The following is a 17549-nucleotide window of genomic DNA, read 5'->3' as shown; positions in this document are numbered from 1 at the left end:
ACAAGAGCTTTCCATACTAAACGGTGTTCATTTCTTCTTCTTACGTAACCATACCAGCGGAGCTGTTTCTCCTCCATCTTGTCGCTGATGGGCACAACTTTAAAGGATCCTCGTACATGCTCGTTGCACACTTTGTCATGCAGAGCAACTCCCGCCGACCATCGCAACATCCACATCTCTGTGACATGCATTCACTGGTCATGCTTTTTCTGCCTTGCCCAACATTCGAAGCCATACATGAGAGCAGGCCGGACAGTGGTTTTGTACAGTTTGCCCTTTAATTTGACTGGCATCTTCTTATCACACATCATCATCATCCAACCAACCAACACTGATGCGGTTTGACGACTGCATCGATATTACCATCAGTTGTGATAACTGATCCAAGATATTTGAACTTGTCGGTCATCATCAGTGGTTCTCCAGCAAGGAAGACGATGTTGTGTGGGCCTGCTTGCCCTGGCTGCTGCACCAAGGAAGTGTAGAGAGGTAATCTACAGAATGTATTATGCACCCATGTTGACTTATGTGGCTGAGAGCTGGACAGTGACAAGTAGGGAGGAGAGTAGAATTTAAGCCAGCAAAAAGAAATATGTTAGGAAAGACAAGGAAAGACACATTGAGGAACAGAGATGTGAGAAAGGAGGTTGGAATGGAAAATCTAAATTAGAGAATTGATAGGAGAAAACTGAGATGGTTTGGACAGGCAAAGAGGATGGAGAAGAAAAGAATATACCAAAAACAGATGATGGAGATGAAGTTCGAGGGAAGAAGAGTGAGAGGGAGATCTAGAACAAGGTGGATTGATTCGATAAAGAGGAGCGCAAGAAGAAGAAACCTGGACCGGAACAAAATGATGGAAGAGGAATGGTGGAAGGAGAGAGGAAGGTGGAGATGTGCCATTATTGCCGCGACCCAGCAGCGGCTGGATAAGGCGAAAGGAGGATGATTATGGGTAAGGATGTAAAAGACCCCAACTAGAGTATGGTTTTGGTGTATGGGATCCACACCAGGATTACTTGATTCATGAACTGGGAAAGATCCAAGGGAAAGAAGGACGATTTGTTCTTGGTGAAAAGAGTACCGTTACTGAAACATCATTATTGATTTAGTCTTGTTTCCTGAATGCATGGCCTGAGCAACTTCATATTTTTTTGCTTATAACTGCTTGCTGCTGTCTCTGCTGGTCAGTGTTGCAGCTTTTCAGCTTCTAGTGATTGAAAGATTGGCAGTTTAATAAAACAATTTTGCTGTCTGAGGAAATCTTTGTTGCATAGATAACTGGCCCACAAAGCTAAGAAAATTTACTGCTGCTTCGTCTCCTCAAGTTACTAGTAATAATTGACCTAGCCTCACCCCCAAACAGTAATAAATTCTAGGAAATTCTGCTTTCTAACACTAACATTTTAATTTCTTCTAAAGTACTTGTTCAATCTTGTGTACAGTAACTTTATTTCACATTTAGATTACATATTTAGGATGAAAATAATGTCACCATATTGAATAATAAATAGTGTGTGGAAAGTGTTTTTATACTATTGTCAACAAAGTGGAAAGTTCCAAAATGAGACGTTATGATCTGAAGTCCCAAGGAAAGTATCCCTGCCAGGTTGAGTGGCTCAGACAGTAGAAGTGCTGGCGTTCTGAATCCACGTTGGTGAGTTCAATCCCGGCTCAGTCTGGTGGTATTTGAAGGCGCTCAGATAATTCAGCCTCGTGTCGGTAGCCCCAAGTAGAGTATGGTTGGTTTGTAAAAGAACTTCCATTATCATCATCATCATCATCATCATCATCGTCACCCTGAGGATGGTTGCCTAGTTGTACAAACCTCTTAATGCAGTAATAACCACCAGCACTTCCTCTTTTATGATGGATATTTTCATTTTCTCTAGTCTTCAGGCAGTTTGATCTATGTACTAAAGATTATGTTTGACTGATAAAGATTAACAATAAGCCCGCCTGGTGGCCATGATTGTTAAGGCGTTGATGTCTGTATGGTCTGACACTGTGGTTAGCCGGTTCAAGTCCTGTTGGTTGAAAAAATTTTCACCATGCCGGCAGGGTAGGGGAGGTGTTGGTTTTATTATTTAGCGTATGGCATAAAATCTACATGTATACTATTGAATGTATTACAATAACAAGAAAACAGCTTCATATCGGGATGTTCAGCCCTTCTATCCACTCTAATACTGCTTCTAATGGTATAAGGAAGTCAGCCCAGCTACCTGAGTAAACACATAGCTTGCATCTGCCAACGATATAAGTGATGTTTTGCCGTTGGGCACCAAAGTCGCCTTCCAATGGTGTTATGCAGTTCCACTTATTCAGTAAGTCCCTGCATCTTCCATGGCCTGTCCGAACTCTGTTAAAAGTGACCCACTGCCTGCACGGTAGATGAATTCCGCTAGATTGTGTGACAAAAGCCTGGATTAAATTCCAAACCTCTCCTCAATGTTCATGGAGTGAAGGCATATGATGTTGTTGATGGTGATTTGTCCGCCAAACGGAGACGTTGAAGCCTTGAACAGACCCCTTGGTGCTACTCGACAGGAGTAGGCTATGTGTCGACACCAGGGGGTTCACCCTCTCCTTTCCTACGAACATATATCACGTCATTCATTTCATGTCACTAACTCCTCTATTGAGGTTGATGTCAGAAAGGGCATTCGGTCATAAAAACTCGCTGCGAAGATTCATCTCACTTCATACCCGACGCTTCAGAGGAATGGGACAAGGGTTGGACATACAAAGATCAACGATTTTGGTCTGATGCGTAATTGTTCGGTGTGCTGTCCCAGATATTATGGGTAATCTCCTATAGCAGCACATTTCTAGAGCACTAGTTCTCTGGCAGTTGGTCATCTTCATCGTCCAAGTTTCCGCTACATAGAGAAGATTAGAGTTGGCATAAGGATGAGCTTCATCTTTGTAGTGATAGCGATGTCCTTCTGAAGGCAAGTAAATTTTAATGTTTTAATTCCTTGCCATCGCAGTGCACCTACGGATGTCAGGCTCACAGTTTCCCGTATTAAATGTCAATACATCCCAGGTACTCCTCAAAGTAGACCCGACAACCTTATAATTGGTGGTTCTTGTGGTGCCAGATCTGTTGTTGCAAGCCTACTGAATCATGCAAAATAGTTTGTGTATGCATATGTCTTTTATATCCTGCCTTGGTAAATAAGTGTTTTTTTTCCTATCAGATTAATTTTTGTAATATGAAAATTTATCTTTTCTTGTGACAGTATTTCATTTTAAATTTTTTCTTCTTGCAAATGATTTTATTAACCATTCCTATTTTTTAATGGTATATAATGTTATTTCAGGGTAATCCCACTGTTCGTCCTGATCCAGCCTTTAACCCACGCCAGGATGCTGAAGTATTGCGAAAGGCAATGAAAGGTTTCGGCACTGATGAGAAGGCTATTATCAATGTCATCTGCAAACGGACTAATGCTCAAAGACAGGAGATTGCAGTTCAGTTCAAGACTCTGTATGGAAAAGTAAGTATTGTGCTTAGGTACTTTAGAACCTCATTTGATGCATTCCACTAATCATAAGTTTCTAATCTCATATTTGTTAGAATTATCGTTGTTTCTTCTCAGGAAGCAAAGGTAAATAGAAGCACATAAATGTAAAGGATATTCATGGCTGACATACATTTTTCAGCCTCTCTAGCAGGCTACCAAACTTAGCAATAACTGATGTTGGTCATTTTGAAATATGTTTTATGGAAATGTCAACTTAGTACAAGATATTTCACGTTGCTTGTAGTAACTTCCAGCCAGCCCCGCAGTGTAGGGGTAGCATGGCTGCCTCTTACCCAGAGGCTCCAGGTTCGATTCCCGGCCAGGTCAGGGATTTTTACCTGCATCTGAGGGCTGGTTCGAGGTCCACTCAGCCTACATGATTACAATTGAGAAGCTATCTGGTGGTGAGATGGCGGCTCCGGTCTAGAAAGCCAAGAATAACGGCCGAGAGGATCCGTCGTGCTGACCACACCACACCTCGTAATCTGCAGGCCTTCGGGCTGAGCAGGGGTCTCTTGGTAGGTCATGGCCCTTTGGGGCTGTTGCGCCATGGGGTTTGATTTGGTTTTTGTCTTAACTTCCAAGAGGAGCAAACGTTAACTTCTCGATGCAGCTTGTGTTCTAGTTCAGTTGCATGCTCATCAATGTAATTGGATGTAGTCTGAGAGGCAAGGTGCTTGATTTGATGTGGGTTTGTGACCTGAAACTATTTTTATATTTAATTGGTATCGAACTACGAACTATCTACTGCGAACTATCAATTATGAAGTTTATAAATTGTAATTGCTGTCAGTCGAGGTGTAAGAAGTCTCTATAAAAGACTGTACAGGAAGCAAAATTCTTGAAAAGTATTTACAGTTCCATATGATGAGCATCATTTCAAAATGTATTAAATGCGCTTTAGACCAGAATACGCTTTGATGCGATTTCTTGCCAGTTATGATATGCTCTTCAACACTGGTGAGTTAGATCAGAACATTTCGTATTCTTTCCTATGAAATTTAGTGCTGAAAAAATTATTCAGATCAAATCGTATTACTCGTATGTGCGCCTTTTCATGCTCTAGTTTATTGGCTTCAAAACAAAGCACCTGGTAACATTTCCATGATTTTGTCAACTTTCCTGTGAGAGGAAATTCCTGTTTACCCCCAGACAGTGTTTTTGGTGTTGTAGAAAAGTCTCTTTGTAAGTTTTCTACCATCGTTACACCCGAGGAATACTGAGAGGTATATCAGTCTGTGGGGACTGTAAAACATCTAGGCATACAATGGGTTGTAAAGAACAACAAGATGATTGTCAAGCAGTTTAAGAAATTGGACAGCATTAAAGAAATGAAGAGGTTGATTCAGAAGAAAAGCGAGTGGTCAATCCCTCATTAAAGTAAAGATGGAGCCGATGTACAGGTTTGACAACTCCTCAAAGCGATTCTTAATCCTTCTGAAATGAGGCATAAGGTTTGACCAGGTACATGAACCTTCAGTAATTGATAAAGTGATTCTAAAAACCTGATGTCAAGAACCTGCTGAAAACAAGAATTGGAGACAACTGGAAAGAGTTCGATAGTTGGCAGTTTTATTTTTCAGTACTAAACATCAGTTCAACATCAGATACGGGTAGCTCAACTCATGATGACGACGACTGTGACTCTTTGCACGAGGAAGAAGGATTACTTGCAAGATTATAAAACGTGCATATACTTTCAACAATGTGTTAATAATAACTTTATTTACTGTACATGATGCACTGTATCTAACAGTTCAGTCAATAAAAATCAAATGAATGTTTCCAATCGTATTATGTGAAAAAAATTTTGTTCATTGAATTGATTCAAAGCATATTAAGTGAAATTTTACAATTAGAATGGCGCCTTCATGTATTGGGAAATGATTTCAATCTTGACTGACTGATTCTGGAACATAAACTCAATACTTAATTCTTGCCGTTGCTGTCCCCAACATCCCTGCAACTCACACACCACACACAACACTGTCCTCCACCACAATTAACACGCAGTTACTCACACATGGCAGATGCCGCCCACCCTCGCCGAAGGGCCTGCCTTACAAGGGCTGCACTCGGCTTGAAATAGCCACACAAAATTATTATTATATTCTTGCCGTTTAGATTTTTGACACATCTTATATGGTTAGGAAAAGTTTTTTTTTTTTTTTTTAGCTTTCTGTAAAATTATGATCTATGCATTTAATATGATTTGAAGCAACAATGCTCTTCATATGTAATGATTATGATTCAAAGGTTAACATTAGGAAGATCACTGACATACAAGACCCACATTTCAAATATTGCTGCCAAAGATTAAAGCATGGAATAACATACTCAAGAAACGAACAGGTACCTCTTGTGGGGCTAATGCTTCCGTCCTTAAATCCACTGCTCTGGCTCTTAGTTATTCTCTTGCTGAATACTGCTCCTCAACCTGGCTAAACAGTGCTCGTACTAAAATAATAGATACCCAACTAAATCAGAAAGTGTGCCTCATTAATGGCTGTATTTGTATAATCAACATACACTGGATACTAGTCTTAAACGACCTACCACAATGAGATCAGAATCGCTACTGAAGACATGGAAGAAAATTATAAGCAATTGGTGCTCTTACCCATCCACACAGATATGTTAAGAACTGCAAGAAAGAGACTGAAATCTCGGCAACCATCATGGTGCATGTTAGACAAGCTTCTTCAGAGTTCTTTCAACATCTCAGATGCCTGGAAACATCAATGGAAATAATTTTCTTCTCTGTTGCACCATGAAATTGTTCAAAACCAATGTATTCACCAGCTAGGTTCCACGTTCCCAAATGTCAGTGGAGAATTCTCAGTCGAATAAGGACTGATCAAGGCTACTCTCACCTAATGGCGATGGCAGACTTCATAGAACTGTGACTGTGGCGAGCGGTTACAGACAGTTCAACATATTACATTTTAGTGCTTTACAGGTTATTTTTATAGACCTTCATCTTAACATCCAGTGGATTTCCAATCTGGATTTGTATTTGTAACCAATATTCCAATCTCATAATCTGTCCAGCTCATTGGCTGAATGGGCAGCATTGAGGCCTTCAGTTCAGAGGGTCCCGGGTTCAGTTCCCGGCCAGGTCGGGGATTTTAATCTTGTCTGATTAATTCTTCTGGCTCGGGGACTGGGTGTTTGTCCTAACACATTCCTCTGCATATTCAGACAGCATGCCACACTACCAATCGCTACAGAAACACGCATTAGTGATTACATCCCTCCTTATAGAGTTGGTGTTAGGAAGGGCATCCGGCCGTAAAATAGGGCCGAAGCAACATGTACACCACAGTTTGCTCCTGCGACCCCACCAATGTGGGAAAAAGTAGCAGAAGAAGAATAAGAAGATTCCTATCTCGTGCTCTCTCAGTATATCTCTTTTATTATGTATGTAATCTGTATGCGCCTTTGCCTTATCATACGCTGAAATAAATAAATAAATTTGCAGTTGAAAAAGAGAAAAAATACTAAATCTTAGGCTCAAACCTGAGTTATTAGTTTTGAGAGTCGGACACTTTGCCTGCTGGGGTACCTATGCGTTGTGAACTTTGCCTTTGTATCTCTGGAACTATTGCATAAATTTCTCTGAAACCTGTAGTATGGGAACATTCTTCTACAGTGTAGTGTATTGAGAAACTAAAAATTGATTATTCCTAAGTTTGGTAGTCACCGCTTCAGATAAGGTGATATCATCTTCTTCAGGCATCTCGTTGTTGCAGATGTGATTAATATTGCACATTGTTTTAGTTGATTATGCTTCTTTTCTTTCATATAGGATCTCATCAAGGATCTGAAGAGTGAGATAAGTGGGCGATTCGAGGATCTGATCGTTGCCCTCATGACCCCATTGCCACAGTTTTATGCCCAGGAGATTCATGATGCACTCAGTGGTATTGGCACAGATGAAGATTGTCTCATCGAAGTGTTCTGCACGCTCAACAATCATGAAATCCGCACCGTACGAGCTGCGTACGAGAGCAGTAAGTATTCTTTTCCAAATGGGAACAGAGTGTGGGAAGCAGTGCTTGGGATGGGAAATACTGACAGTTGAAGGTGTAAGATAACATTAGAACATACCTTATTGTTCATAATTTGTTCTGTTTAAAAGTATCTATTCTGTAGTGTGTCTGCTTAAGGGACATTGGGGTTTTGAAACATCCATATTTCTTCATAGAATTTCCTGAAATTTTTATTGCTAACTATATGCTTGGAAAATAACATGCGGGGCTCAGGAGTAAATAATGGTAAAGGACATAGCATATTTAATAGCAACCACAAGCGAATCACAAAGTTGACAAGTTTCTGGTTGCTCTTAAACATGCCATGCCCCTTACCATTATATGTATACCAAATATATTTGTAATTGGACGATTAGTTTTAGTTTTTCTGATTATTAAGAAATTCCCATAATCAAAATTTTTCTACTGTATTAGAATTTCAGTTTGAAAACATATCTTTTATATAACACACCCCAGACTATGCTTAACAACTTGGCAGATAAATATTTCAGATTACTTCAAAAGTTCAGCTGCAGTAATTTTTACATTACATGCTGTTTTCTGTGATTTCCAGTTTTCACTCCCAGGCAAATGCTGGGACAGTTCCAGCCGATTCCTTCCAGATCCTTACCAAACTTCAATAATCATTATTCATTTCATCTTCTTTAGCTCTTAAAGTTAGGTTGGCATCAAAAAAGGCATCGAGCTGTAAAAACATGGCATATACATTCATCCTACCCCCCACCCTCCACAGACCGGAAACAGGGAAGGAGATATTGAAGGATTCTTGGAGAAAGTAGAAAGAGAAATTTCAGGTGTGGAAGTGGTTATTATGGGAGATCTGAATACACAGGTTGGAAACGAGAGACAAGGAAAGGAAGAAGTAATTGGATCATATGGGTATGGGAAAAAGAATCGCGAAGGAGAGGAACTAGTGGACTTCTGTGAAAGGAATGGACTTATAGTGGGGAATACATGGTTTCAAAAGAAAAACAGTGGGAAAATTACGAGATATGGGTGGGGTGACAGAAGAACAAAATCAGTAATTGAACTTTTTGGTGGAAAGGACAAATCGCAGGAAGTTGATGGATGTGACAGCTTTATCAGGAGAAACGTTTGAAGGAGACCATAGAGTTATGGTGGCAAAATTACGGTTGGGAAAAATGGAAAAACTAAAAGAGATAAGAGAAAGCAAAATAAAAGTATGGAAATTGAAAGACAAAAATTTACAGGAAGACTTTCAGGAGAGATTGAAGCAACAAATCCCAGTTACTGAAGTGGAAAATGTAGAAGAGGAGTGGCCAATTTTAAAAAGGCATTTGTTAGTGCAGCAGAGAGTGCTTGTGGCAGGACATCTACAAGAGTGAAAGAAAAAAAGAGAGACCGTGGTGGAATGAGGAAGTGAGGAAAGTGGTGTAAGAAAAGAAGACAGCCTGGAGAAAATGGAACTGAGGTCAAACAGAAGAAAGCAAAAGGAAGTATCTCAACAGCAAACGGAGATGTAAGAAGGTGGTAGAAGAAGAAAAGTTGGGAAGAATTTACACAAAAAAATGGAAGTGGATGTAAGTGGCAGTAAAAGGATGCTGTATGGACTTATAAGAAGTAAGAGGACAGAAAGAGTTATCACAAAGCTAGTGAAAGAGGAGGATGGGGAATTGTTAACACACCCAGAAGAGATAAATAGAAGATGGAAGGAGTATTTTGATAAGCTATTGAATGTGAACAACTGTACAGGGGAGATGGAAGCAATACAGTGTGAGGACTCAACAACAGAGGATGATATAACAATGCTGGAGGTGGAATTAGCGGTACAAATGATGAAGATGGGAAAAGCATCAGGGATGGATGAAATCAATGTGGAAATGATAAAGGCTGCTGGACCTGTTGGTATGCAATGGTTTTACCAACTACTGAAGTGTATGTGTACCAGAAGACTGGAAAAAAAGGAATAATAATACCACTGTTTAAGAAAGGGGACAAGAAACTTTGTGGTAACTATAGAGGAATCACACTTATATTGCAGGTAGTATAAATACTGGAAATTATATTAGAAAGAAGAATGAGAAGAAAGGTTGAAGGACAGTTATAAGAGGAACAGTATGGCTTCAGGAGTGGAAAATCTACAGTGGACCCAATCTTTAGCATGAGACAGCTGATGGAAAAGAACTGGGAATATGGAAAGGGTCTGCTCATGACTTTCATAGATATAGAAAAGGCATACGATAGTGTACCCAGAGAGAAGGTTTGGGAAACCATGGTTAAAGAGAGACTCGGAAGAGAAATGTTAGAAATGGTGCAAGCAATGTACAACAACTGTGTTAGCAGAGTACTGACCCTAGTTGGAAAAACAGAATGGTTTAGGAATAAGACTGAACTAAGACAGGGGAGTGTGCTGTCACCTCTTTTATTATGGTCATGGACGAATTTGTAAAGGAAACAAAGGAGAAACCTACAGAGATAAAGAGGTGAAGATACTTCTATTTGCAGATGATGATGTGTTCTGGGGAAAGAACAGCAAAGAAATGTTACAACAACTAGATGTACTGAAAGAAAAAATTGAGAAGTATGGCATGAAAAAATCAGCACAGAGAAAAGCAAGACTATGGTGATGTCGAGAGCAGAAAGGCAAGGAAAGGGCACTGTGAAAATTGGAAGTGTGGACAGCTTTAAATACCTAGGAAGTGAATTAATGCAAAATGCTAGGGTGGACATGTAGATTAGCAGGAGGGTACAGTAGGATAATGCATTTTACCAAAGTGTAAGAAAACTTGTTTGGAGCAAAGAAGTACCAAGGAAAAGTAGAGAGATAATGTACAAAATGTACTATGTACCCATACTGACTTATGCAGCTGAGACTTGGACTTTGACTAGCAGGCAAGAGAGTAGAATTCAAGCCAGTCAGTTGAAGTTCCTAAGGAATATGATAGGAAAGACAGAGTGAGAAATAAAGATGTTAGAAAGGAAGTTGGGATAGGAAAGCTAAAGGAGAGAGATGAAAAGAATAAACTAAGGTGGTTTGGACATCTAAAGAGGATGGAGGAGAATAGAATTTTAAAACAAATGCTGGAGGCAAAGTGCGAGGGCAAGAGAGCAAGAGGAAGACCTAGAACAAGGTGGATTGAATCAGTGAAGAGTGGCATAAGAAGACGAAATTTAGACTGGGACAAGATCGTGGAAGAGGAATGGTGGAAGGAAAGAGGAAAATGGAGAAGTGCCATAAAAACCCCGACCCAGCAGGAGCTGGATAGGGGGAAATGATGATGATGACCCCCACCTTGTTGCTTTGCTTCAAAAGTTTGAGTTGTGATTGGTATTCATGGGCTTTGCAAGTAATCAGCCACTTAGAATCCTTGTTTTTAAAACTGTATCAAAGTTCTATATGTAGCATTTCTTGTAAACTGATTGAAGCCCGTGGTTGATCTTGACTTGCGCCACTTAAAACGCTCGCGTGTTCTGTGTTTCAGTTTAGATTGGGGACACATTTCCTGTGGTGTAAGTTTGCATGTAAGATCAGAATTCGGGTTTGAGTTACCACGGACATATTTATTGGATTTTTCTCTTTGATTCTGTTGGTTTGTGTTGCCATCCGTCAGTTATCTAGAGAACTGTTTCGAAATGCAAAACACTTGGTATCATGTTGCAATCGCTTGATGGAAATTGAAGTAACTGTTTGCAAGTCTTCTCATGTTATTCACCTGTCTTTTCTTCTTGGCATTTCTCTCATTCTATGTTGGATTTGCCTTTGTGCATTTTGCCCAGTCTTTGGCGTTGGCAGAATGTAGGTTGGCCTCAAGGGTGCTATCCATCTGGGTTGAGTGGAAGCACCTGCTTCACGATAGATTCTGCGTCAGCTCTGGCCCCCATGCCCATGCACCTCGGTCTCGCTTCTCCAATTTTGATTTATAACTTTCAAGCAGGTGGCTGTGCAGTTTGCGTCACCTTACTACCAGCTTGCATTCAGGAGATAGTGGGTTCGAACCCCAGTGTTGGCAGCCCTGAAGATGGCTTTCTATGGTTTCCCATTTTCACACCAGGCTGTACCTTAATTAAGGCCACATTCGCTTCCTTCCCACTCCTAGTGCTCTCCTATCCAATCGTCGCCATAAGACCTATCTGTGTCGGTGCAATGCAAAGCAGAATTATAAATTTAAAAAGGATTTATAAGTATTAGGTCCTTCACTCTGCCGAAACTGATTTTAAATAAATGAATAAATAAATTGATAATTAATTAATTAACATATAAACTACCTGAGAAAGAAACAACTTAATTCAGGTATAATTCTGTTGCCATATGGTTTTTTTTTTTGGTAGTTTATAAATTTATTTATTTAAAATTATTTTTGACAGACTGAAGAACCTAACAGTTAAAAATTAACTTAGTCAAAACTGAAAAGAGATGGCTTCAGATATCAGGAAAAGAAAATCTGACTTTGTCCAGAATCGAGGCAACTCTCAGTATGTTCATGGTTTGTATTTTCCCGTATTTATTCATAAATGTGCCACGAATACTGCACGTTCTGCAAACTGAAAATAAAATTGAGTATGCCATAGTAGAAATGATTGAAGGGCTCTGTTTACACTTAATTTGCAATTATTTTTTTTCGTATCGTAATTTAACATTTTTAAATATACACTAGTGTAGACTCTCAGCCTCCGTGACTCAGGCGGCAGCACGCTGACCTCCCACCGCTGGGTTCTGTGGTTCAAATCCCGGTCACTCCATGTGAGATTTGTGCTGGACAAAGCGGAAGCAGGACGGTTTTTTCTTTGGGTACCCCTGTTTTCTCTGTCATCTTTCATTCCAGCGACACACTCCAATATCATTTCATTTCATCTGTCAGTCGTTAATCATTGCCCCAGAGGAGTGCAACAGGCTTTGGCAGGCGGCACAATTCCTATCCTCACCACTAGATGGGGGCTTCATTTCATTCCTGACCCTGTCGAATGACTGGAAGCAGGCTGTAGATGATGAATATCGAATTTTCACGACCACATTGTAATCAAAATCGACTTTCAACCTATTTCGCTGTACATGTTCACTAGTGTAGGCTCATTCTTACTGTCCTTGATCCTCTTTCTTTCGGAATATGATTTTGGTTTTTTATTATGCTCACAAAAATCATGCAGAGAATGGTTTGAAATAGTCTTAGAAGACCTGAGTTTTTAGAACTGAGGCGTAACAAAAGGGACTAAGACTCAGTGTATTAAAAATCTTTATACTGAAACCTTGGAACGTTGTAGCAAATATGATTAAAAAGGGATATATTTTTGCTATATGATATTACATTGAATGTTCCTCTCCTTGTTGACAAAATGATTTTCTATTGTCGTCGTCTTTTCTTCCAGTGTACCGCAGTTCGCTAGAATCAGATTTGGCCGGTGACACCTCGGGCCACTTCAAGAGACTAATGCGCTCTCTCTGTACAGTAAGTAGATATTATGATTTATCTTACAATCTTCAATTCTATTGTTATGGAACACCGTATAATGTTCTTATTCTGTCCCTAGGGAAACCGAGACGAGTCCTATGCTGTGGACACAGCTGCAGCCCAACGAGATGCCCAGGCACTTCTAAGAGCTGGTAAGGAGACATATTCTAGTCTATCTAATTATCTAAAACATAAGCGAATTTCCACTTAACATAGAATACTCTTTTAGAGGACCTGATTGGTCAAAAGCGACAGACAGATAGGCTTATCAACAGCCATATAGTGCATGCATGCACTCTGCCATTGGTATGGTTACCGTAAAAGTCAGAGAGAGAGAGAGAGAGAGAGAGAGAGAGAGAGAGAGAGAAATAAGAAAGGAACACATAAATAGGACAGACACAATGGCAGTTCAGTGCGGGAAGAGGGAGCAACAGAAATAGAAGACGTGGACAAACAGGAAACAAAACAGGACAAGAACAATCTCCACATCTTTATACACTGCCCTCTTCAAAGAGATAGGCTCTCTCATCATCAATCCCAGTTCGCTCAGTCATCAATGATCTGCACTTAGGACTGTTGCCCAGGTGGCAGATTCCCTATCAGTTGTTTCCCTAGCTTTTTCTGAAATATTTTCAATGAATTTGGAAATTTATCGAACAATTCCCTTGATAATTTATTTCAGTCCTTTATTCCTCATCCTATAAATGAATATTTGCTGCAATCTGTCCTCTTGAATTCCACTTTTATTATCTTAGTGATAAAGTACTGTAGTTAATACTTATAGAAATCTAGCGGAGAGACAGTTTGATACATTTAGTTCTACAAATAATATTGGTGTTTAATGTTTATTTGTAGCAATTGAGTTTAGTAATACGTAAAATCTCATTAAGATGTTTCTGCAGGGAACAACAAGAATTAACGTGTTAAGCGAGAAAACGTACTACTGAATATATGAATAAAAACTCACCAACAGGGTTATGGAAACACTAGATACAATTATTTCTGACATGAGGGCATTTTACATCATGTATCCACGGTACAGTGAAAAATATATCTACCATTTCTAAAGATGAGAGGGAAGTATTAAAAGGTGTGAAAAACACAAGAGAACAAATATGAAAACCTTTTCTGCTGGGGCTTATAAAATAACAAGTGCACTAAAAGGTGTGAAAAACAACAAACAGCAAATATGAAAAAGTGCGCACAGGGGCCAATAAAAATATCGGAAGTATTATTGCAGATCACACTCTTTCTAAAACAAATGTCAGTAGAAGCCTTTTATTTTGGAGCAGTGGATTATTAAAACATTTTCTGGTCGCAATCCTAAACACTGAATTGGAGGTTACACTCGACCATGTGCGACTGGGAGGAATGACTTTGGCTGCCTTTTGTTTTTAAAAATAATCTTTGACCAACGCGAGTGATGGAGTCTAAACTCGAAGGTGCAAGTTCAACACTTGCGTCCTCTGCATGCTTTAAGATGCGGACGCCGGACCACTTTCCGAAATATTTTAACCTTGTCTTCATTAATAAGGAATTTCACGACTTTTACCATATCCATAACTAGGCCATCACAAGTCAAATATACACTACGCTAGTCAATTTCATACGATTATGTTCCTAATCCAGATGTAGGTTATCATGCAACAAATATTCGCTACACATCACTGTACCACTCAGCACAAAATAATTTCTAACTTCTGAATGGAATGAGAAATACAAGCACAAATAGGCTCGCTGTGTTATTCAATAATCTCTTGCTAACCGGCAAGCAGAACTGAACATTCTTGAGGCTAACGGCTTGCTCCCCGAAGGTGTAACTTATCCTGTGAAGTTCAGGAATTCAAGACCTTTACCCATAATCGCACAACTGTGGTGATTGCTCTTACCCGAGTTGGTAATCCTGTTTCTTTCAGAAGGAATGACAAATAACATTTTCAGGGCTAGAAAAATGTGATCATGCTCAAAGTAAGTGGAAATAGCGAAAATTTGTGACATGATACGTGAGGTATTTTTTATATAGATTTTAAACGATGAGAATCAGGACTTCGAATTTATGATGTGCTAAGCGGGAAAACGTGTTTATGAGGAAGGCACTAATGAGGTTTCACTGTATTTATTTAAATTTCAACCCTACTGAGTAGTTCCGTAGGTATTGACTAGATTACGTGTTTAGGTTAGGTTTTACTCTGTTTTGTCTTTGTATTGTAAGAAAGAAGAAATATCAGCTTTTATTATTATTAAGTAAATATCGATAGGTTTGTTGATAGAATATTTACAAAGACAGGATATTATAAGGAGTTGTAACTTCCGCAATGGTTACATTCGTACAGGCAATAGACATGGAATTTTGAATAGCAAATCAATGAATCCACCTGTCACGAAGGTAATAATGTCTTAAAATAACACAATCCCTTGTAAATTTTGTTTTCTTTGCCCTGATGAGCTTGTTTCTGCTCTCTTTCTTCATTTAATCCGACTACAGTGAGAGTTGATGATAGAATAAGATCTTAGTTCAAAGTAGTTAAGCTACAGGGGTTAGACAAGGCTGTAATTTTTCACCTTTTTGTGCATATCTCCTTTAATGAGAGGGATATAAAACAACAGGGAAGTATTCAGCTGGGTGGGAATGTAGTACCTAAGCAGTTTGGCCTACGTCGATGTCTGCAATCTATGTGATTTTTCACGAGAGTTTAATCCTGATGTAAACAAGGCATGTCCACGCCTCAGCCAAAGAAAGAGTTGTGATTCGCTGAGCGTGTAGTATCGACCTCCGCCCTGTCAACGTCTCGTGTTCGGACATACAGTGCTGCGCATATGACCTAAAATAGACGAGGAACAGTTTTTGAGCTGTGTCAAACTAAACAGAGGGGTCTGAAGGGAGATCTACTGCTGAAGATTAGGGCCTACGTTATTTATTTATTTATTTATTCATTTCTGAATATTAAAGAAAGCTATCGTAGGCTAGAGCACAAAATTACACACGTACGAAGGTATATCTTAGGACAGCTATTTGAAATGTCCGCCCAGTAGACTGTAACCCAATAGAATACCAACTTTCGAGTTGAAATATATATCTCTGAGCGGTTTTCCTCTTTTGTGCTTCACTACACGCGATAGTCCTACCTCTTGCTCCATTTCTCTCACTATGAATACAGACACTGACAGCTGCTGCAAGATGCAATACCTTATCTCCACGCTGTACAGCTTGGGACTTTCCCTCACTATGAGAAGACTTCCTACATTACACCACGCCTTCTGCCTTCATATCTCGTTATTTAATCACTGTTTTATTTTAAAAAATATAGATATATACCGGTATATATGACAACCATATTTTAATTTGATTATGTACTCTTTCAGACTATCTAAATGTAATAAACTAAGATAAAATTAAATTAATGCGATGTACTAATTTTCTTCGAGCTCGCATACAGTCCAGTGAGTGCGACGGTTGATTCTCCAATCAACTACGTATATGTCCACGTGCAAAGCCAAGATGCTCCGCCTACTTGTTTACATCAGGATTAAACTCTCGTGAAAAATCATATAATATCTTGGAGATTAAAAGGAATGCAGCAGACCTGTATTCAGACCAATTTAACTGTAGAGGAATGAAAGCTGGGTGTACTCAGGATATACCCCATTCACAAGTTAGAATTAAGACATGCAAGTAGCGAGAATGATTGTTGGTATAAACAGATGGGAACAGTTGCAGTAGGGCTAAGTCTAAGTCAAGAATAAACTCAATCAGTGAAGCATGTGTAGAAAGTGGCTTTGGTGATGGGGTAATGGAAGGCAAATGGAGGAGGATAAGTTACCTGGGAAAATAATGGACTCGGCCAAGGAGGGCAACAGAAGCAAGGTCATATTTTAATTATTTAATGATAAAAGGCATGGAACTTCAACAAAACCACAGAGCTAGTTACAAATAGAAATTGTTAGTGTGCAGAGTTATATCGCAGAGGCTTGCATATTGAATGCTGAAAGTTATAATAGTCTGTAATGAAGAGTATATATTGATGTGTTCCAATTTCTACTAAATTTTTATCTATGTAGGTTTGTTTCATTTCTGCCAAATTTTCTGACAATTTCTTTTTTTATAGGTGAACTGCGTTTTGGTACTGACGAGTCTGTCTTCAACGCCGTCTTGTGCTCTCGAAGTTATCCTCAATTGAGGCAGATCTTTGCAGAATATGAACGTCTGACTGGTCACAGCTTTGCAAAGGCCATCAAGAATGAGTTCTCTGGTGACATTGAAGCGGGACTGCTGGCTATTGGTAAGTTAATTCCACAAATTGCAGTTTTACCCTGCGGTAATATGAACAGTAAATACTAAAACTGTATTCGGAAATGCAGGCTTGATATGTCCCTATTTTTCCATTTTGCACCTCTTGCAGACATGCCAACTCCCTCAATTAAGCACGAGGCTCCTGATTTTTCATCCTTTGTCCCACTTTCTTGATAACAGAGTCCGGTCTCCTCATTTTGAGAGAAAATTCAGAATGCTTGTATTACTTAAAACTAAAGAAGTATAAATAACCACCTAATCGATACTT

The 17549-nt window shown here is 39.4% G+C and overlaps 1 protein-coding gene across 4 annotated transcripts in view; it reads left to right on the top strand.

The window, feature by feature from the left end:
* The window catches only part of LOC136884970 (annexin B9), a 47113-nt gene that overhangs the window by 20060 nt on the left and 9504 nt on the right, over positions 1-17549 (top strand). For all 4 annotated transcript variants that reach the window (XM_067157316.2, XM_067157318.2, XM_067157317.2 and 1 more), the window contains 5 exons: positions 3327-3503; positions 7339-7543; positions 12908-12987; positions 13070-13142; positions 17097-17270. In XM_067157316.2, the coding sequence (XP_067013417.2) occupies positions 3327-3503; positions 7339-7543; positions 12908-12987; positions 13070-13142; positions 17097-17270 (709 nt within the window). The remainder of the gene's footprint in view (positions 1-3326; positions 3504-7338; positions 7544-12907; positions 12988-13069; positions 13143-17096; positions 17271-17549) is intronic.

Source organism: Anabrus simplex, chromosome 13, assembly GCF_040414725.1.
Source record: "Anabrus simplex isolate iqAnaSimp1 chromosome 13, ASM4041472v1, whole genome shotgun sequence".
Lineage (NCBI taxonomy): Eukaryota > Metazoa > Arthropoda > Insecta > Orthoptera > Tettigoniidae > Anabrus > Anabrus simplex.
Note: the sequence above shows the minus strand (reverse complement) of the source record. Positions and strands in the feature narration are given on the sequence as shown.